The sequence below is a fragment of the Eptatretus burgeri genome, chromosome 2 (assembly GCF_056783735.1).
Source record: "Eptatretus burgeri isolate ZD-2024b chromosome 2, Ebu_testis_v1, whole genome shotgun sequence".
Classification (NCBI taxonomy): domain Eukaryota; kingdom Metazoa; phylum Chordata; class Myxini; order Myxiniformes; family Myxinidae; genus Eptatretus; species Eptatretus burgeri.
In genome coordinates, this window is record NC_140962.1 from 46859746 (window position 1) to 46883125 (window position 23380).

The following is a 23380-nucleotide window of genomic DNA, read 5'->3' on the forward strand; positions in this document are numbered from 1 at the left end:
GGACTCTGGTACCTGGACCCACCGATCCGCTCGGTCGTCAAGGAAATGATGGGTTTGAAAAATCACGTTTGCTTGCACGGCTGCTCGAAGGTTTGAGGATGTCTGGCACACAAGGTTACACCCCGTGGCAATATGAACTCTTATCATACGTAAACACACCTGAAAGGTTTCGGTGATACTTCGTGTGTAGATTTACCCGGCGCTTGCGATTGTGGTCATGGCGTTTTAACCTGCAAAGCACATGGAGAGTATGATGATCCGCTTGATTTAACGCTACTGCGTGGTTTGCTATGTTTGGTACTGCGCGGTGGGCATCGGTCCTTGGTGCTGCAAACAAGATTGATTATTTGAAATGCTGTTGTATCGAAAACTTTTGTGAGTTTATGTAAAGTGGCATTGGCTGCATTGCACAAGTTAAATGGTCTGACGAGGGAGAAAAAAATGTAAGAATGGGAAGGGAGGGATGTGTAGGAGGGGCCTCTTAAAGGCTGGGTGGTCACTACACTGTTGCTGAAGTGATCTGCCACTTGTGTTAAATAATATAAGGGTAAATAAACAGGCAGTTGATTGCAATAGGTTACTACACCACACGCTTATCACCGTTGCGGGTGTCTCGCTTGATAACAGTGGCCTGCTTGTCCCCGCATGGCAGGTCAGGGATGGCAAGCCAGGCTTACGTGACAGAGCTGCCAGCAGCACAGGGCCAGCCTCAGCCGCCTCCACAGCCTCCGCCACAGCAGCCTCCAACACAGCAGCAGCAACAGCAACAGCAGCAGCAGCAGCAATACGTGCACGTCATAGTTTCTGGTGCGTCTTCTAATGCTCCTTGGTTTTCCTTCTTCATTTGGTGAGCATTGATCTTGGAGATCAAGTAAATTGAATGAGTTTTTGTGGATGTGTACAGAGAGTGGAATGCAAGGTGCTGCAGCTTCGGCTGCAGATGCATCACGGAGCGTTCCAATGCAGGTGGCATCCACTGGACAACCTCCTGGCACTGCTCAAACAATCCAGCAGGGTCAACAGGTGAGCATTGGCAAGGTGTTGCCTTATGGGCCAGAAAATTTCGGGTTCGTTTTGCCATGAAGATGGTTGATTACCGGAATTTTGGGTTTTGTTCACAAACTTTAGTGTTTGCATGTTCTTCCTGAACAGTATTCCTTTTGTAAATTCACACCCTTTGTGTTATTGGTGAAGATGCTACCTTGTCCAGATGCTTACTGTTCTCACTTTAATGCCCTTCTGAGGCATAGGTTCATCTCGTCACAGCATAAGTGTTATTCAGAATTCTCGCTTATTTGACATATCTAGCCCAATGTACATTTTCATTGATCTTGATTAAGACCTGAGAAAGAGCTGAAAAGTAGGGCAAAGGCCGTTTGTTCATGTCAAAATCAAAGGTTTTGTAAGATATATCCAGGGCAAACATGAAAGGAAGTGAAATACAAGGCATCTTTTTAGCCATTATCAAAGCTTCACAACAACTCGCATCTCCATTTCTGAATTTCTAAAACCCCATTTCAAATACCCCTTCAATTCTTTCAGCCCCTCCTCCTGGCCCCTACCTCACTGTCCCTTCCTTTCAAAAGCAATATTTCAAAGTCTGGGATAAGCTTCTGAAACATGTGCTTCGCTTGCTGGCCTTCTTTGAAAATATGAATATCATCCATTGTTCATGTTTCATTTTGCTGCATAATTGACAGACTATAGGGTTAAAAAAAAAGGGTTTGCATTCCTAAGGAAAATTTATTATGCTTCTATGTTTTGGGGTTGCCTGTGCATAGGTGCACCCGTAAGTAGGCCTACATACGTACGTCCTAATTTTTTGTTTTCTATGCAACCGCTTATCCAATTGACATTCATTTTTCACCAGAGGAGCGGCTACTCACGTAGAATGTTTTGATGACAATTACGATTGTCACAGGTCACATCGTGTGGCAGCCATCTTGGAGAAAAGGAAAAACTTTGGACCTCTGTATCTCCGAAACTGTTCCACCGAAAAAAATGAAACTTGCACATGTCAAGTGCTCCCCATTGGAAATAAGTGATTTTTAAAATGATGTTTTTGTAATGACGGTGGCTCCATTATGACGTCATAATTGCATACGTCAAATACTTTACCCAATCAGTATGAAAAATTGAGTCTTTTAGGGCTAAGTTGTATGGGGGGGGGGGGAAATTGATCAGTCTCGTGGTTCAGCAACTATATATATATATATATATATATATATATATATATATATATATATATATATATATATATATATATATATATATATATATATATATATATATATATATATAAATTTTTTTACATAAAAGCCTTCAAAAATCTTCTCAAACGGCTGAACAGATCGAGGTGAGATTGCCTATCCACGAGGAAGAAAAAGTCATGCCTCTATGATGTCATAGGTCACATGGTTTGGCAGCTCTGATTTTTTTTTTACAGAATATACCTTTTTAACATCTTCCCCAGAACAGCTTGACAGATCGAGGGGAAACTTCACCCACATGTTCCTCAAGCCTTGGGGATACCAGGGTGCTCACAAATAATTAATAGGTCACATAGTCTGGCAGCCATATTGGATTCAAGAAAAATCTTTAAAAATGATTTCTCTTGAACGGCTTCATCAATTGACGTGAAACTTCACAAATATGATCCAATTAAATAGTCATGGGGAATATTTGTCTTAAATTTCAATCCAATCGGAAACATTGTCTGCCACCCATAATTATTGAATGTTTTGAATCTGGGTTCAGGAATTTAAATCAAACTTAATACAAGTATATATAATGATGTAACAATATGGGTGGTGGCATATCTGGTGACATCTTGACATCGAAGATTGAGTGCCCTTCGAGTTCATAAATACTTTGCTGTTTCTGTTGATAAAGCCTGCTCTGGGCAGAAATTGTATGCCTCGTAAGGTACCGTGAATGAGTCAGCACTAGCGTTGGCACAAGCATCTGGGTGGGCTCTGAATCACACATGATGCAATTTTTTTTTTTTTTGGGGGGGGGGGATTCCTGTAAACCATGTGCAATAATTGATTTTGGCATTTGTGCTGTTTTATCTATTTTGCTGACATCTACATTTAAAAAAAAAAAAAAATTTTTTTGCATTTCAAAATGCTTGAAATGGTAATGTTCTTGCTCTCCATCCTGTTGTAATGTATTTTCTGTCTGTTGTTACCTCACGGACGTGAAGCGAAAAGCAGGATTAAGCAATTGGTTCATGTCTGTCTGTCTGTCCGTCTGTTCACAAATGTCAGTTTATGATCGAGGAACAACTTCCTGAAATTAAATGTAATATTTTGAAAATGAATCGGGGAAAAACAAACAGCTGCCGTTTAACAGTACTTTGTCTCTGAATGTCTGCCTGCCTTGTCAAACAAAATTGAAAGTCATTCCAAACAGGAAACTTACTGGTTTTAAGAGTGTTATAAAGGAAACAAATAACAGGCATGAAGAACTATTTGAATGTGTCAGATAGGCTTGGCTTCTTCTTTTCCTTCCGGGATCCGACAGACAGCATCTCGGCTATTATATCTGTATAGAGTGTTGTGAAATTCCAAAATCATCATGTTTTTAACAGCAAAGATATCATGGCATATTTATCATTTTCTCTTATTTCTAAAAGTAAAGATAATCGCGAAAAAAAACAAAACATCGAGAGCGATTCAGGAGCGATATGTTGCCTTGTATGTATGCACCGCCCAGGTAAATTGAGATCACTTTTATTTATTTTTTAAATCTAATTGAAAAAAACTTACAATTTTCCAGGAGGTTTGGATTAATTTGAAGCAACTTTGACTTCTTTGGCATGATTTATATAACTAGTGGGCCAATTGGTCCATTGGACCAAAGGTTCATTGGTCTTCATGGCTTTGTCGCATACCTGACTACCGTACTGCTGGAACATTAGCTTGCCTTTCACCAAGTCCAGATGGGCTTGGATCAGGGCGAGGATTATATGTTCGTCATTATTATTGCCAAATGATACTCCTATTATTAGTGTTATAATATTATTGGTGTTGATTAATATATAGTTTGTTACAATGTTATTGTTTTGGGTATTTATCATGTAATTAGAATGCTATGCCCTGGAAGGATGTATTAAGCTGTGTCCTTTTGGCGTGCGTTTAAAACATGGGAATTCTTCCGGTATATCTCATTAAGTTAAAGACGGATTTGGCCAAAACGACTTGAGCAGATTGGGTGTGTGACAAAGACGAATTAATTAGATTTTGGTGAACAACCGGAACCGATTCCTTTCGGAATCAAGACAGCAGTTCAGAGTTGGAATCTATTCCTCAAATTTTAAGAATCACCCCAGCCTAACGTTGGATAGGGTGATTTAATAGCCACTGCATCAATGGCAGGAAATTCCAGAATGAATTTTTTTTTTTTCATACGACCTTTACAATATTTATTTTATTTATATTTAATTATATACTTGAACACCGAAGAACAAAATCGCCTTCTTATCACTTCCAAGAACTTCCTGTTTTGCAGAACTTGGACATGTTAAATAAATTGGTGTATTAGGATGATGTGTAAGACTGCTTCCATCCATCCATCCATCCATCCATTGGGACCATACTCTGTGCAGAGCGTTGGTGCTGCCAAAGCAGTCTCCTTGGCTATTAGGCACAATCCTGGACGGGTCGCCACTCCGACACAGTATACCAGCATGCTGGCACTCATTTTGCCGACCTCGGAAGGATGACAGGCAGAGTCAACCCCACCTGGTATTAATTCAACCTGGGATTTGAACTCAGGATCCTTGGATCCCAAGCCCACCACCCTAACTATTAAGCCAACACCAGGCATATAAGACTGCTTCAATAGTGCTTAACTTCTGGAATTTTTTTATAACGATGTTTAAAGTCATTCTTTTATTTCAATTGAAGTGTATACTTGAACACTGCACTGGGTAATGTGTTCTACGAACTCTTCCTCTTGTTGTTGTTGTTGTTTGCACGACCTCAATATTTCTGCGATAATTTTGCCTTGTTGATTTTGTCAGAGCATTGGCTAAAGTTTATTGAACTCTATTTGATTTTATATTACCAGCACATGACCTTTCAAATTACACGTGCAGTTATAAAATGATGAGTGAAAGTAACACTTTTGCCTGTAACGTCTGTGCTCCTCTGCACAACTTGTCAGTTTGTTTCCTATTGCTCTGATTCATTCTATTGAGTAGGTTGAATTAGTTGAACCCGTTGAGGTTGTAAGAATGGAAAAGAAAATACATTGTGTAAATGGAAAGTTGCATTCAAAGCATGTAGCGAACGTAGATGGTAAAAATAGACACGGCAAAGTGAAAGCCAAGTTTTCTCTCAATGGCATCCTTTCATCTCCTTTCCGAATGGAGGCTGAACCCTAACCCTAACCTAGGACAGGCCTGAGCCAGGTTTTGCTCCCACTTTACATGAGTGTTCCAGAAAATCCTCTTTTCCACTTTGTTTATGATTCCACATTATGCTTTTTTTTCTTTTATCAGATCTGCATCTGACAAAAATGCAGAATCCGTCTTTAACTTTAAAGTCCGGATCTGTCTTTAACTTATTGAGATATACCGCACCCAGACAAACAGAGGTGAAAACATAACCTCCATCCATAGCCCCCATCTCAGTTACAGACCTGCAGCAGCTGCATTCCTTTCAACATATTTGTCAAAGACTAAATACTGGTCTGGCACGTGGAATACCGGCATGCCATTCGATCAAAGCAAGTCTCATGTTCTCGCCTTGTCTTTTTGGAAGAATCGTCAGATTAATGCATTGTCCTTGTCGTTGTCCGTCGACCTTGTTTGTGCCATCCGCTTTATTCCATCCCATTTCTGCCACATCTTTGGTAGATTGTTTTGTATGGGGATGCTATTTGTTTCACTGGTTTGAGAATTTCCTCGGCCTTTTGAATACCAAGCTTTAAGCACTCAGTGCCAATGTTTATTAGATATAACACTTAATGTGTGCATTCATCCCAGGTCAAATTAATGGCCAGATTGCACTTAATGACGTGCAATCGCTGACTGCCCTGCCCCACCTAACAACATTGCCCTTTTATCTTTTTCCAATATTGATTTCAAATTTCTCCAAGTTTAACCGATTTATTCCTTATGGCAATCCTCGCAGGTGGTACAACATAACACCCCTGATTTATTAATTGGAATTTCGTCTTCTTTTAATTTTTGGTCATAAGGCTACGACGCATGGTGTGCAATAACTTCTACGCTTGCTCCAATTTGCACACCATGGATTATTTTGTCGATTTCTTTTTTGTCTGACTGGTCTTGGTAGTTTACACTGACTAATCATACCCAACTGCTTGCATTTTGCTCCATGTGTGCGTAAACAAGGAAACGCTCGCAGAACTTCATTGATTGATGAAATCAACAGGTTGTTGATTGAAGCATGTTAAGCGCCATGAGGAGCAAGGGTAAGCTAACGTTTTGGGTGTTAACCTTTCGTAAAAGCAAAAAAGTCTGACAAAGGGTTAACGCCCACAATGTCAGCTTCTACGACAGCACTTTCAAAAGGATTTAATCCACCCCGGATTTGGCGCGTATGTGCAGAAACCCCGAGTAATGAAGTCAATCGGGGTGGCCCTGAATGTATATCATTCCTGCTAGTTAAGGATTGTAGCATGGGCCAATTGAAAACTTTTAAAGAAGCCAAAAATACATGCAAAAGTACCCGTGAGAAAGGGGTATGCCTCTACACAACAAAATATTTTCCTGATCTTCATGATTAACTTCCTGGTCAACTTGTCCAAAAAGTTGATACCTTTTAGTTCTTGCTGCAAAAACTCCTGATGATGGATGTGGCCCCATGAAAGGCCGAAGGTTCGTAGATGGGTGTGTTCCAACCATACCTTCGCGTTTCTTAACACCAATGGGAAGGTCATGTCTGGGGCTTGTCAGTTCATGGGGTGAGTTCAAAATAATGATATTTACTATGAATTGTTTGGGAAGGGGATTGGGGGGGGGGTGGGTGGGTGGGAGATAGGAGCTACGGGAGCTGTAATTGCCGTTATAAATATATATTTTTTAGCTTGCTTCCTGGGCCACGAGAACTTGTAGTGGATTTTTGCATCTGTTGGTAAAAGGAGAAGCGTCCGTTCATGTGTATGTGTGGATTTGTGTTCTAACCGCGGCCGCCGCTTGCTCATTGTATCAACAGGAAATGTTGTGAATGTGACACCTCTCTTCCACGCATATTTCTGGCGTTCCTATATTTCTGCTAGTCCGATTTGCATTTAAGAACTGAACAATTATAGTTATCCATTTTGAAATTGAATTAATACCAGGTGGGGTTGACTCTGCCTGTCATCCTTCCGAGGTCGGCAAAATGAGTGCCAGCATGCTGGTATCCTGTGTCGGAGTGACGACCCGTCCAGGATTGTGCCAAATAGCTCAGGAGACTGCTTCAGCAGCACCAACGCTCTGCACAGAGTATGGTCCCAATGGATGGATGGATCGATTTTGAAATTTCCACTCTCTCATCCAGATGCTGAAAATTATATTTAAAATACGATTTGAATCATAGATTTCACATGACCAACAGTAGATTGAAAGGTCAAAGAAGAAGAACGTACGACTGCAGTCAGATTCCTGATAAAACCTCAGTTGATTGGAAATATTGTTGGTAAGAAGATTATATCTGACCAAACTTTTTTTTTTGTATACCTTGTTGAGGCTCATATGAGAGCTAACACACAACGCACAGCAAGGGGGGCATGAGACAAGAGGGGCAAGAGAGGGCAGGACAAAGCAGTGGGGAACAGAGACATTAGGACAGGGGTCTCCAACCTTTTTGGGCGGAAGGCCACAAAACCAAAGTGGTGAGGGGCGGAGGGCCGCACCCCAAAAAAGGACGCTAAATTCCCCCCCAAAAAAAAAATGTAATTAATATGCGGAAATTTAAACAAACATTAGTGCTGAATATATTTTTCTTGCCAACGAATATGATAAATGAATAATCGTGTTAAAAACACGTGTCTAATATGAATCAAAATCATAATAAAAATTACAGAACGCTTTGATCATTGACCCTGACAAATTGGCAGTATCGCGGGCTGCATTGTAATGTAAACTTAATATGACACCGCGGGCGCATAAATCCGTCTAAGGAGCCGCATGTGGCCCGCGGGCCGCAGGTTGGAGACCCCTGCATTTAGGAGAGCTGTGGAAGGGAGAGGGATGGGGAATACAAGATGGACATTACAGGGACTTTCAGGAAGGAAAGCAGGGGATTTGATGGAGGTGGGCTTGGGGTGGATTAACGGGTAGAAAAGGTCGAGGATTTGGATGGGGGACGATAAGAGGTGGTGGTGAACAGCTGTTTTGAAGGCCTGGAGGGAAGAATGGGATTGAAGAGGGTGTGGGAGTTTATTCCAAAGGTGGGGAAAAAGAGGAATGAAAGAGTGAAGGTGAGCAGTGATTCGTGATTTTGGTAGTTTTACCAGAAGGGGGTTGTTGGCGGACCTTGAGCGCCCTGCGGAAATGTGGTGGCGACAAATCGCAGACAGTTATTGCATTGTTAAGTAAATGAAGAAGTTTCATTTGAAGACAATAAAATGAGGTTAATGGAATTTGTTGTGAAAAAAAATATACAACATGAACACTTTTAAGAAGAAAATTAAGAAAGTGGATACAGCTAAGTTCAAATGGAGCAATAAAAAAAGAGATTTCATTTTGATGAATATCTACAATCGAGCAATCAATGTGTCAGAGCTAAACGATTTCATTTCTGGCTTTTGACCATCATCTGCTATGGAGTAATCACATATTCGACCATAAAACTAGATTGAGAGAAATTCGAGCAACATTGATATTTCAAGACTGCAAGAACTAAATAAAGAGAATTCCAAAATGCTCATCAGCAGATTTGAACATCGAGGAAAAAAAACAACATACCGATGAACATAACCATAAACTAACTAAGGTGATAAAGTAGAACGCATGCCTCTGCTAGGCTGAACAGTTTGTATTTATCCCACTACTGATAGGCTGGATCTGAATCTGGACCTGAACCAAAATCGAATCGGCTTGTTCTCATCCATCACCTCACCAACTCGTCCACCAAGTTTTGTCATAACCAGTGTACAACTTTTTGATATATCGTGCTATATACATCATTGTTGGCCCCATCTCTCGGTGGTGCAGAATCACTTTAAAAATTAAAAAAATTATCTTATCCGGATCCAGATCTTCACCAAAATCGGACCAATTTGTTCTTGTCACACCCAATCTGTCCACCAAGTTTCATTTCAATATGTCCATAACTTTTTGAGATATCGTGCTCAAACAGATATGCCTGGTGTTGGCTTAATGGTTAGGGTGGTGGGCTTGGGATCCTAGCATCCTGAGTTAAAATCCCACTCGGCTGTTGAATTAATACCAGGTGGGGTTGAATCTGCCTGTCATCCTTCCGAGGTCAGCAAAATGAGTTCCAGCTTGCTCGTATCCTGTGTTATTTATTTTTTTTTTTTTTTTTTTTTTTTTGTATACCTTGGTCGAGGCTCGTATGAGAGCTAACACACAACTCACAGCAAGGAGGCATGAGACAAGAGGGGCGGGAGTGGAAGGGACAAAACATTGGGGAACAGACACAGGTGAACTGTGGAAGGGAGAGGGATGGGGATGGGACGGGGAACATGGCGAGGGAAGATGGACATTAAAGGGACTTTCAGGAAGGAAAGCAGGAGAATTGAAGGAAGTGGGCTTGGGTGGATTATCGGGGTAGAAAAGATCGAGGATTTGGATGGGGGAAGATAAGAGGTGGTGGTGAACAGCTGTTTTGAAAGCCTGAAGGGAAGAATGGGAAAGAATAGAGTGAGGAAGTTTATTCCAAAGGCGGGAAAAAGAGGAATGAAAGAGTGAAGATGAGCAGTGATTCGTGATTTTGGTAGTTTTACCAGAAGGGGGTTGTTGGCGGACCTTGAGCGCCCTGTGGAAATGTGGTTGGGACAAATCGCAGAGAGAGCAGGGGGGCAAGGCTGGAGAGGAGTCGGTAGAAGACAGAAAGACCACCGACCAACCTGCGGTGATTGAGTGAGAGGCCCAAAGACTCAGCTTCATTGCGGGAGATGCCAATGATCTTAAAAGCCCTGGTTTCGACAGCGTGAAGTCGAGAAAGGTGGGAGGCAGGAGCACCAGCCCAGAGGGGAGAGCAGTACTCCATCAGGCTACGGACAAAAGCTTTGTAAGTGGTCAGGAGCTCAAGAGGGCCGAGGAAGGACTTTGCACGACGGAGGATTCCCAGTCGGCGACTGGCTTTTGAGGCAAGGTTGGAAATGTGACTTTCCCAGGAAAGGTCATGGCAGATCGTGAGACCCAGAAGCTTGAAAGAAAAGACTTCTTCCAGAGGATTGTTGAGAAAGTGGATGGGGGGGTTTTGTAAACGGTCCTTTCGAAGAGACATAGTGAGAGTGTGAGATTTGTCTGGATTGAAAGACATGTTCCACGTGTTGGACCAGTTTGTGATTTTATCCAGATCTGCAGTGAGCGAAGAAGCTGCTGCTTGCCGGTCTGAGGGATGACAGATGGTACGGCAGAGGGTTGAGTCATCGGCAAAGAGAAATAGAGGATTTTCCAGAGAGTCCGAGAGATCATTGATGAAAACCAGAAAAAGAACAGGGCCCAGAACGCTACCTTGAGGAACTCCAGCCTGCACAGGAAGAGGGGATGAAAGAACTCCATTTAGGGCCACACGTTGACTGCGACAGGAGAGGAAGTCTGCGAGCCATGAGTGGAGATGGCCTTGAATACCATGGGCAGAGAGTTTGGTGAGTAGGGCAGGGTGCCAGACTGTGTCAAAAGCACGTGATATGTCCAGGGATACGGCTCGGATTTCCTGTCTGGCATTGAGGACCTCCATCCATTGATGGGAGAGCAGTAGCAGCATATCTAGGGTAGAGTGACCTGGTCTGAAACCAAATTGATGATTGGAAATCAAGCCATTGGAGAAGAGGAAGGATTTCATGTCTGAAGCGATGATGGATTCCATATCGTGGTGACCCATCCAGGATTCTGCCCAATAGCCAAGGAGACTGCTTCGGCAGCACCAACGCTCTGCACAGAGTATGGTCCCAATGTATGGATGGATGGTGCTCAAATGGGTTAAAACATAACATCCGTCCACCTTTGGTGGCTGACGTAAAGATGCAACTTCAGCAAATCCAAAGAAAGGAAAAGGTACCAACAATAACATGTTCTCAGACGTAACCAAGCACCTGAAGTAAATATTCGAAGGAATTTAAAAGGAGGGGCACCACAGTTGAAGTGGTTAATATACCATGAATTTTATTGGACTCTAAAGAATGTGATTGGAGAAGACATAAACTTTTCACACTCAGAAAATTGAAAAGATAATCAAAAAGAATGCAAGCTTCAAAGCCGACAAGTGGAGTTCTTCACAGGACATTGCTGAGATATTTGCCTGAAAAGCAGAAAATGGAAGCATTATCACAAACATAATTCATATTATTAACCATGCCAATAAATTATACGAAATGCTCTACACTCGACAGCAACACACTGTATTTTACTGGTATTTATAAGACAACAAAAAGCCAATACCAGCAGGGTCATCCGTGTTGGGAAGGACAATCAGCTTTAGAGAAATGGGCAACTTTCAAGGAGCAAATGTACAGTGTACAATAATATATGGGAGCTCTTTGAGCCGCATAACCACACTCCTTTGTGACTGTCTACAAATTGCGTACACATCTACATAATGCATATGCATCACAAGTCTGCACTTGCTCGCAGGAACCCCAAGATCCATAAAACAGCACTCATATGTGACTATATACAAATTGCATACACAGCTAGACATAATAAAAGTGGGGGTCGAATTAACCCGTCCTTAAGGCCCAGTCACACCTTGACGTTTTAGCCAGCTTATGCCGATTTTTGGAAAATTTGTCTAAAACGCTGGTACACGTCGAATACGTTATGGGTAAGTTTTGATAACATTGAGAGCACGCTGAAAAACACTGCCATACGTCGTTGTACGCTGGCTTTAAACATTGTACTTTTCGGTTGTCCTCAAATTTTCCATGCTTGAAATTTTGAGACTTATACCAGCGTATGACTCACACGTTCCGCATAACGCTGGCCATAAGTTGTAGGCACGTCACGCGATCGTTGACACACGTCGACACACGTTACTTGTAAGTTACTCATAAGTCGAAACACGTCGAGGTAATGTTTAGCGTACCCGAAACTTATTTCTAATCTATGAGTAACGTGTTGTACTCACGTTACGGAATCGGTGACACACATCGACACACGTTACTTGTAAGGTGCTCATAAGTCGAAACACATCAAGGCAATGGTTCGCGTCAGTTTTCCAGACTCCCTGTTTTTTTTTTTCTTCCTTCCTTCGGTATGATGGTGATTTTGACACTTCGATTTCTCGTGCGGTTATAATATAATATAATTAATAGGCTGCCGCTCAACGATTTAAATCATAACCGCACTGTACACTGAACACCGTCATACCGAAGAAAAAAAAACCGGGAGTCTGGAACACTGACGCTATCCATTACCTTGACGTGTTTTGACTTATGAGCACCTTTCAAGTAACGTGTGTCGATATGTGTCAACGATCGCATATCGTGCGTACAACTTATTCCCATCGCATGCGGAGCGTGTGTCATATGGCAAGTATGTCTTAAAATTTTCAACATGTTTAAAATTACAAGACGTACTCCACTTAATACGACGTATGATAGCGTACTTTAGCGTTCTATTCACATATACCAAACTTACCCATACCGTATTCGACGTGCGCCAGCGTTTTAGACGCATTTTTCAGAGGTCGGCATACGCTGGCAAGATCGCCAAGGTGTGACTGCGATGTTGACACTTCCATTTCTGCGGCGGTTATGATTTGAATCGTTGTGCAGCAGCCTTTTCATAACTTACGCCACGTCATCGTCGGCGATGCGTGCAGCGCGCTATGCATAAGTTAGACTATCGTTGGGCATAGGTTGTGAATGCCGACAACAGGTTCACCCATCGTTGGTATAAGTTATCTATAACACAACGAAACGTTCTGTGTCCTTACTAATACGTTATGCATAAGACCAAGTCGTTATGAATACCTCCGAATCTTTAAAAAAAAACATCAAAAGTTCAGCGTAAGCCAGCGTTTTACATACATTTTAATACGTTGCCATTGCTGGCTAAAACGTCAAGGTGTGACTGGGCCTTTAAGGACAGATCCTTTGCTTGTTGTTTTGATCAAAAATAATTCTAAAACTAGAGTTCAGAAGAACACATCACCCACGCAGTAATTCTAAAACTAGAGTTCAAAAGAACACATCACCCCACGCAGTCTTGAGAAATGACACGGGTGGGGGTGTGCGAGCGTCAAAATTGATTGGTCATTATGATGTAAAATGCTGTAATATTTTGATCATTGCAAAACTCCAAGTTGATCCTCGCTACTTCCACTACTTCCAAAATTCCTCACTACTTCCAAGTTGATCATTGCAAAATTTAAAGAACCAGAAATTACTTATAGTGTATGTTGTTAAGTAGCAATTCATACAATGGTCAACTTTTCATATAGAATCTGGAAACTTGTGTTTTTTCACTTCCTAAGATCACATTGGACTACAAATCAGCTGTTTCCATTTTTTCCTAATTGGAGATGCCCGAGGAATTGCTGGAGAGACTAAACGGATGCTGAACATTTCGAAAACCAAAGCAAAGAAGCACCATCAGCATTCTTCAGCTAAAACCACACGACAGTAGCAAGCAGTAAGGCAACTGAAGAGTGTGGTGGCAAAATCAAACCCCTTCATTACATGAGAGAACGAAGATGGTTCCGAGTTGAAGCTGGTCAACCTAGTGACGAACAGGATAATGCCTGCATCAGTACAGCACGACATACTGGACGTATAGTCCGTGAGCCAGTCACCTGATTTTGACCAATTAGTACCACCTGGGGGCACCAAACTTTATTGTGATTTTCTGATAGCTATATGTATCTGTAACTCAATGCACCATGATGGACATCTGTGACACAGCTTAAGCTCAGTTGAGCCTTTTAAACATAGGTTGGGTCTACTCAGAAAAACGTCATATTTTCTGACATAAGAACAAACACATTGTGTACTCGCAAGTATTTATTGACACCAACAACATGAAAAACACAAGTCCATTTCCATGGGATGTACCACTGGAGAGAATTACATGAATTGAATCACACCAAATGATATTGATTATTGTTAATAATGTGTCACTATCGCTGTCACTGTCCGAACCATCAGATCCCTCTTCCTGCTCAGCATGGACCTCGTCGTCTTTCATGTTCTCACATTCCTGCAGTAAGCAGGCAGGAACTCCGACGAAACGAGTCAGAAACCATACCAGGTTCGTTCGCATCGCAATATCCCTCACAGATTGCAGATCTAATACCTGGGGTTTCAAGACTGGTGGACCCAGTCTACTTCCAGCATTGTACTCTGGAATATCTAGTGGAACAGCAGTTACACTATGCTCTTTCCTGGTGAGAAACTGAGCCTCAGTTTTTCTTGAGGTTGGGCTGTATGAACCTGTGGCTGTATCATGATCCCATTCACTTTATGTGATGTGCCTCCACCACTTAAAGTTTCTTCAAGCCTATCTATGTTGTCATAGGCAAGTGAGGAGGGAATGCAAGGATGGGAAGATGATGGAAGACCTATACCTCAGTCTATTTCTTTCATCTGCTTTTGAAGGCACAATGCAGTGTCCATTTCTTCCAGCTTGGAGTAGGAAACACCATGGCCAAGGCGATTGAGCATTTTGATGAGCTCAACATCTCCTGTCAGTGACTTAACACTCCATGGTAGCAATATGTGTTTAGCAGGGATGACTTTTCCTCTACTGACAGCATAGATACAATCCTGACCTACCGATTGGACAACTCGTTCCACCTTCTGCGTTCCATCTTGTTCTGTTCCATGAAGTAGCAGTTTCAGAAACATCTTTAAAGATTCTGGCAATTCAGTATAGCCAGATTTCAGTTCAGCAGGGTGTGGAGGCCAAGGCTTTTTTTTTCATGTTTTTAATTTGTCCTCTCAAGTGGTTCGCAGAAAGTTTGACAATGTTCTCAATATCATCTGAGTACTTTGCATCCTGTAGTTGTTCTTCGGCCTTCATCATTTTGACCACTACCTGCTCCAAGGAAAGGCCATCTGGATATACAAGAAGTTTTCCTTTATCATCAGAGACGAAATGAAGTGACTTCTTGAATTCACATTCTAGCTTCCGGCGAATATGTTTCTTCGTAGAGGGTTTCACATCATTGATGCCAAGTTCGTGCAGGAAATTAACAACTTTTCAGTCAGTTCCATTGTTCTGACAACTTCAGGTTGAACAAATAATGTCTTGCGCACATGCTTGAACAGAAGAAGGTAGGCCTCCCGCTCTGCTGCCAGATAAGCGTCATCATCTTCAGTGACTTTTGATATTTTCTCCATTGCTCCACAGGTGTATTTGCGGTAACATGATTTATGGTAATGAGCCTCGGCAGCAATCAACTCTCTGGGTGTGATGGCAAGTGTTCTCTGATCCAATTTGGCCTGAGCAACACTTCTCACTGTTTCATCTGACCTGAGTTCTCTGGACTGTAGGAGCGTTTCCCTGGTGTTCGAACCAGCCACATATTTGCTTTCCTTCTCACAGAAGATACATGCAGGGTCTAAGACATGACATGTCGTTGAAGGAGCACGAGAAGATTTTCTCCTTTTGGTGGAACATTCCGGCTCAGAGTCAGGTTCTTGGAACTTCTGAAGCATTTACTTGTGTGTAAAATCAGATCTACAGTCTCTGTGGTAGAACAACCTTTTGCTGTATTCATCTTCTTTAAGTTCCAGGATGGGCCCAAAATTCCATAAGTTGGCTGCATGGAGTAATACACCAGCAGATTCATCGTCTCTGGGTTTGGTCAGTTCAGATTCTGAAGTCTGCTTGGAACAAATAATGCAAGCCCTTTCTTTCAATGATTGCATTTTCTGTTTTTTCTTTGGTGAGTCCATCATGTATCATTGTGGAGTGTTACCTCCATACAGTCACAGAGTCACCTGAAAAGATATAAAAACTGGTTAAGTACACTATTGTCATATAAATGTATCCACTCTATTATCATTTTATTCTCTGGATGCTTGAATAATTTCCAATTTTGCTGCAGCTGAAATACATATTAACTATGACTTGAGTAAGGTTATCAAATTTAAGATCAACAAGGTATAAAATAACTTCGGAATAAAATGGTCTTACTTGATATTGAAGATCGGTGAAATGAAGACAAGCTGTCGACTGCAAAACAAACTTGACTATGGATGTTAGTATAATAAACTAGAGGTTATTTCACCTTAAAAACTTAATCAAATATGAAGAAATTCTCAATAAATGTTATCATGTCCATTAGCAGTAAATATTTATGCTATTGATCAATATTGCGCAATTATCGATGTCGCAGAGATTAGGACGCAAAGAGAAATTACAATCACATTTTTATGTTATTGCAATACATTTGATATATTCCTTAAGTATAATCACTTTCAGACACACACAACACAACTTCATTATGAAAATGTATTTTTATTTGGCCTGTCCAGCCATTTAAGCATTAAAACATGGATGACAAAATTGTACATTTTGTTTATTTTGCGCAACAACATTATTATGCTATAAAAAACTTAAGCTGTGAGTGAAATGTCCATCATGCATTTTTGTGAAGTATATGGGTACACCATCAATAAAAATAAGTTTCGTTTGGTGCCCCCAGATGGTACCGATATCTTGTCTGTCTCACGGACTAGGAGAGATGTGTGGGAACAAGGCACTTGTCACACATGTACAGGAAAGAGTCAATGGTGAGAAAAACATGTGGGGCAAAATGTCAAAACTGAAGTATCTGACATGGAATGATGGATGCAAAACTGTCAGTCTCAAGACAGAATCGGAAGTGGTCAGCTTGAAAGCAACAAACTCCCTGTTTGTTCACTTGCTCCTCATTGCAAAATCTTCAAGAGAACTCGATCTGAAAGACATCGAAGGAAAGCATGAATTTGCTAGTTCCAATGCCACACTAATGAAGCCAGATGGTTCCCTACTACCCAGTACCAACAAGCCTATCCCAATTCACTAACTCAAGAGCATGGTTGCAGAGTCTGCCACGTCTCAAATATCCATTGGAGAGGAGTCAACCACCCAACACGGCCCGACCACCTTCATAATAGATGGCATGGCTCTCGTACAGGAGATGGTTGTCTACAAAAGCCAAATTATAACCTGTAAAGATCTGTTGGACTGCTTTATTCGAAGTGTTGATGGTAAATCGCTTGGTTACATGGATGCATACAACTTCAGGTTGAACAAATTAGGGACGGCCACTCTGTCCCAGTTGTCTCAAAAGTTCCAGCAGCACCAGAGGCTGTGGTGGAACTTGTGAAGTGTTCCTGTGTCGCCAGTAATGTATTTGACAACTACAGTATCATTAGTTCGCTCAAGGACAGAACCAGACAGCTTAGTACGGCAGAGAGAACACAGGACAAGGGGTATAAAGTTGATGATACTACATGCATTAAAGACTTCAAATCATTTCTAAGCACTAAGGAAACAAAAGCCAATCTTGTGTTGTATCTTGCACAAAAAGCTGTTCAATTGTGCAATGTGCCGATCACCACACACAACAAGAAAGGCATCCTTTCTTCCCAGCCAAATATGGTGAGCATTCCGAGTACACAAGAGGAAGCTGATACACTGTTGATCTTGTATGCAGTGGCAGTGAGTCATCTGGGCAATACTGTGCACATATATTCTTGTGATACTAATGTGCTAGTGCTTGCTCTGCGAAGAGTACCTGATATGAAGCTGGACAGTGTTATCATCATGGGCACTGGAGATGGACGACGAAAAATCAAACTCAAGCCCATCTATGTTGCTCTAGGTGCAGAAAGAGCAGCAGCATTGCCAGGATTGCATGCACTCACTGGTAGTGATACCACTGGTCACATCAAAGGAAAGGGGAAGTCATCATGCTTCAAAGTCTTCATGAAGGCAGGCCAAGATGTTATCTGTGCTCTTGCTGCACTTGGTGTTGGAGTGCACCCATCACCAGGGGTGTTTTCTGGATGTGAAAAGTTTGTGTGTCAGCTGTTCAACTCTGGGTTTGCATCAGCCAAGGCACTGAGGTGGCACATGTTCAAGCAGCTGAAGGGTAACCAACGTATGGAGAAGCTACTTCTGACTCAAGGATGTATCACTGAGCATATATTGTGCGCACACCTCCAAGCCAACATATGGTTGGAAGAATTAGTAGCTGAACCAATTGTACTGGATCCTGTTACTCTGGGATGGCGACAACTGGAGGACGGTCACTGTCCCAGTTGTCTCAAAAGTTCCAGCAGCACCAGAGGCTGTGGTGGAACTTGTGAAGTGTTCCTGTGTCGCCAGTAAGTGCAGTGGACGGTGCTCTTGTAAGGCACATAATGTAGCCTGTACAGAGCTCTGCAAGTGTGAAGGAGCTGAGGACACATGCAACAATGTCGCAATTGATGAGAATTCAAGCGATGACGAGGAAAATGAGGACTTGATGACTAAATAATTATATATGCCGAAGCATCTTTGTGTTTTGTATTTGCACATCCATTCAAATTATATGTTCTCAGTACTACAGAACGTCCTTTTTGTGCATATTTGGCTGTCATCTTTTGGGGGGTTCGTAAATAATGCCTAACTGGGTTAAATTTAGCTGAACAGATATTTTTATTATCTCTGAATGTGCTATAATGGGTAAAATATGGCGATTTCTCAAATTTTGGATTTTTGGTGACTGCTTATGGATAAAAAAATTGGAAACAGCTGTTTTTGTGTTCACTGTAAACATAGGAAGTGAAAAATTATGTTTCCAGATTCTCGATGAAAAGTTGACCAAATTACACAATGACATACACAATTAGCCATCTCTTGAAAATGGATCACTGAAGTGGTGAGGTGGTGTACAGGTAAGGAGTACTATAATAATTTAGAAATCTCAAAGACAGGAGGTAGTGAGTAAGCACAATAATAACGAATAATGAGAGCCTAGCGAATATATAATTTGCTTTTGATTTTAAACAGCTGTACAAGATATGGGACAGTTGCATGATGGGCAACATTTGGAGCATTTCAAAAAAACATCAAAAACCGACTTGCCTTTATCTCTGAAAAACAATGTTCACATTCGATGCGGAATGTTAGCAATGATGTGTAGCTGTGAAATGGGGTATCTTACCAATATTATGAGATTCAATCAACATCGACACACAAAGAGCTATGGAGAAATGTTAATGAGCCCAACAAAAAGCGACGAGCGAAGCCAATTGATCAGATGGAAAACTAAATTATAAAGCATCTTTGTCACATTGAAAGAACTGAGATGCAACTGGGCTGGGCACATATCAGAAAGAACAGATGACAAGAAATACAAACTATAAAGCTGGAGAAGGACATTGACAAACCAGAGGATGACCAAGGATTAGACAGAGAGGCAAAATTGAAAATTTACTGCAGTACAACGAGCCTGAATTGCATATAATGGAAAAGAATAGACCATGTTGAGAGATGTCATCATGCAATGCATTGAAATAGTCTTGTGAAGTTTCAGTCAAATGAGGTCATCACTTCTCGCATAGTCCTGGTTGAAGCTTCACCTTCGAACCAAGGTTGTCTTTTTTGGGAAAAACTCCATTTGGCTTTATCTTTGTAGTTTGTTCTTTCATGTTATGAGATGGATCTCATCTTTTCTCAAAATTTTTTTTTGTTCATCAGTGAAAAACATGTATTTGCAAACACAATCATTCCCCCAGAATGTGCATATTTTAGCATGACTTGTAATAACCCCTCCCACCGGGAGTGGCAATATGCCGTCTTCCCTCCACCATGATCTGCTAGGGCGATTAATTTTATTTTTTTACCGCCTAAAATCCTTCTGTGTACAAGCACCAGTTTTCAACCCCTTCCGTCCAGTGGTTCAGCAGAGCATGGAAATCAAACACACCTACACACCCACAGACACTTCTCCAATTATAGCATGATTGTTTTAAAATATAATTACCGAAGCCATTAAATGATTTAGCTTTTTGCAAAACTGTTTATGATTATGTGGATCTGAGAAAATATATTTTAAATGAAAAGGCATGCAACATTATTCTGTTAATCAAGGCAATGAGTAATGTCTCAAATGAGTTTAAACAATTTCCTGTGAAATAGTATTTCCAATTATATTTTCAACTTGGTTATCCTGTGTTAGTGGTTTTCATTAAAAGTATCAATGGTCTGACAGATAGCATAATTGTTATTGTTCTTTTATTTAAAATCATTATGGTTTCAGTTAATTTCTTCTTTTACCCTTTGTGCTGCTTTTCTTCAAGTGATTTTCACCTTTTTCTTGCTGGTTTACTTTACAGCTTTCATTTTGCTGACAAATATGAAGTGCTGACACTTCGTCCCCCAAAATTATATTTTGTCCAAATGAAGAGCTTTGGAACTTTGGACAGTCGAGTGCGTGGTAACGAAAGCACCTGCCAGTGAACAGGTATCCAGCCATCTGCCATCCTTCTGAAGCAGATGGCATTTATTACAGGTGGCCACACCCTGGGATTAAGCGTCTTTGTTGATGTGGAAGTGTCTGCTGCTCACAGTGCAGCCAACAGAAGAACTTTAAGAACCTATCGATTGCACTAATCTCACTTTCCACATTTCCAAATAATACTTTACAGAGAGACTTTGTTGATAAAACTAAGTTTTAACTTGAGGATATTTTGTTTTAATTTGAATATGCATGTATACCACTACAACTCCGACTTTCACAACGCTAACTATTCCCACCCTGTGAGGTTAGCAGGGGAACGTTTTTGGCCTGCCCATCATGAATTGGCGAGGCTTGATATTCAGCTGAAGGTGACAGGAATTTGGAATTTTGGCCAGGGTTCTGGTGATTGCCTTGTAATAGAGGGCACCATGGGATCTTTAACTTACACTGACTAATGCAGGCCTATGGGACACTCAGTTTATCTGAGGGTCAGCACTCACATTTATGTATCGCCAGGAGTTTGTACATATATGTGTGTGTGTTGGCTTAATGGTTAGGGTGGTGGGCTTGGGATCCTAGGATCCTGAGTTCAAATCCCCCTCGGCTGTTGAATGAATACCAGGTGATGTTGACTCTGTCTATCATCCTTCCAAGGTTAGCAAAATGAGTGCCAGCTTGCTGGTATCCTGTGTTGGAGTGGTGACCCGTCCAGGATTGCACCCAATAGCCCCGGAGACTACTAAGGTAGCACTAACGCTCTGCAGAGAGTGTGGTCCCAATGGATGGATGGATATATATATATATATATATATATATGTATATATATATATATATATATATATATATATATATATATATATATATATATATATATATATGTATATGTATGTATGTATACGACGTCCATCTAAAAAGTAGTGGGACTGACTTCACAGAAATTTTATTCCAAAAAATATATTGAAATCATAACTTGTCCCCTTCAAAATAGTTTCCCTCCAGTCTCACACACTTGTCCATCCTCTTCTTCCACGCTTTGATGCACCCCCGGAAGGCTTCTTCTGGAATCCTCCAGAGCTCCGTCGTCACGGCCCTTTTGATGGCCTCCACATCAGGAAATCGGGTCCCCTTGATCACCCCCTTGAGCTTGGGGAATAGGAAAAAATCACAAGGGGCCAAGTCTGGCGAATACGGGGATTGCTCCAGAGTTGGCACGTTCCTCTCCGCCAGAAACTGTCGGATGTTCAGAGCACTGTCAGCAGGGGCGTTGTCATGGTGGAACACCCAGGCGTTGTTCTCCCACAGATCTTTCCTCTTGTCCCGGACTGATCTCATGAGGTGCCGGAGGATCTCCTTGTACATGCATTGATTTACTGTTTGACCCTGTGGTAAAACTCGAAGTGGATAATGCCCTTGATGTCAAAAAACGCGATGAGCATCACCTTGACCTTCGACTTCGACATCCTTGTTTTCTTTGGTCTTGGTGATGCCGGATTTTTCCACTGACGACTCTGCCGTTTGGTCTCGGGATCTTATTCAAATATCCACGATTCGTCGCCAGTAATGACTCACCCGAGCAGGTCTTGACAGACAGTGACTCTTTGCTGTTTCTGGTCCTCAGACAACAGCTTGGAGACCATCTTTGCGCATACCTTGCACATTTCGAGATTTTCAGTGATGATGCTCCAGACAGTGTCCTTGTTGATGGAAAGTTCCTCAGCAATCATCCGCACCGTGAGTCGTCGAACTGCGTGCACTATCTGCTTCACACGCTCGATGTTGTCCGCCGTTCTGCTCGTTGAAGGTTTTCCAGACCGTGGATAGTCTTCAACCTCCTCCTGTCCCTCTTTGAATCTCTTGTGCCATTCAAATGCACGTGTACGTGACATCGTTTCTTCCCCGTAGACTTGCTGCAGCATTCCGAAGGATTCAGAAGGTGTTTTGCCAAGCTTGGCAAGAAACTTCAGATTGGCTTTCTGCTCTCGACTCATAGCGCGACGACTCAGACTAGACAATGTGTAAAGCACAATCTGTAAAAAATCACAGAATGGGCCCAGTCAACCATCACCAATCATATATATTGCCGGAATGTTGCGAAAGACTGTGACGCAACCCTTTCATTCAAGTTGTGAAAGTGGAGCACACAGCAGGTCAGTCCCGTTACTTTTTAGACGGACCTCGCATGTGTTTCTGTATATGTATTATGTATATGTGTATGTATATATATATATATGTATGTATATATATATATATATATATATATATATATTAATTATATATATATATATATATATATATTAATTATATATATATTGTTGTGAATTCGCGCCTGTCGGCGTGCGGACGGCCACGTAACTCGGATCGCGGCACGTCGCCCACCGGACGGACAATTCAGTCGTGACCCTCTCGGATGAACGCCGGGAGCTAGTCACAAGTGGGGGTTTAACACCACCACGACCGTGCCAATTGCCCACCCGCGCAGGATAGGGTTGCTCGCCAAATTCGATCTACCTAAGTACCTGCGTGGATGGTCGACCGGGCGATCGTACCTCGCCGCAGGTCGACTCCGGACACCAGCCGCTTGGGCGGCCCGTTCCGTACTATCGGGATAACCGAGCGGTGTTATCGCCGACCTGGACGGTTCAGATTAATTACCAAGCGTATTAAGCCCACTACGATATGCCTGGTGTTGGCGCAGTGGTTAGGGCAGCGGCTTGGGATCCAAGAGGTCCTGAGTTCAAGCCCCGTTGGGCCACTGAATTAATACACCAGGGGGTTGACTCAGCCTGTCATCCTTC

The 23380-nt window shown here is 41.9% G+C and overlaps 1 protein-coding gene across 9 annotated transcripts in view; it reads left to right on the top strand.

The window, feature by feature from the left end:
* LOC147031974 (transcription factor RFX3-like) overlaps positions 1-23380 on the top strand; it is a 248527-nt gene that overhangs the window by 12952 nt on the left and 212195 nt on the right. For all 9 annotated transcript variants that reach the window (XR_015050987.1, XM_085853483.1, XM_085853487.1 and 6 more), the window contains exons 2-3: positions 653-807; positions 905-1023. Coding sequence is in view for 8 of the 9 variants with exons in the window: in XM_085853483.1 (XP_085709609.1) it covers positions 653-807; positions 905-1023 (274 nt within the window). In the remaining variant the exon portion in view is untranslated. The remainder of the gene's footprint in view (positions 1-652; positions 808-904; positions 1024-23380) is intronic.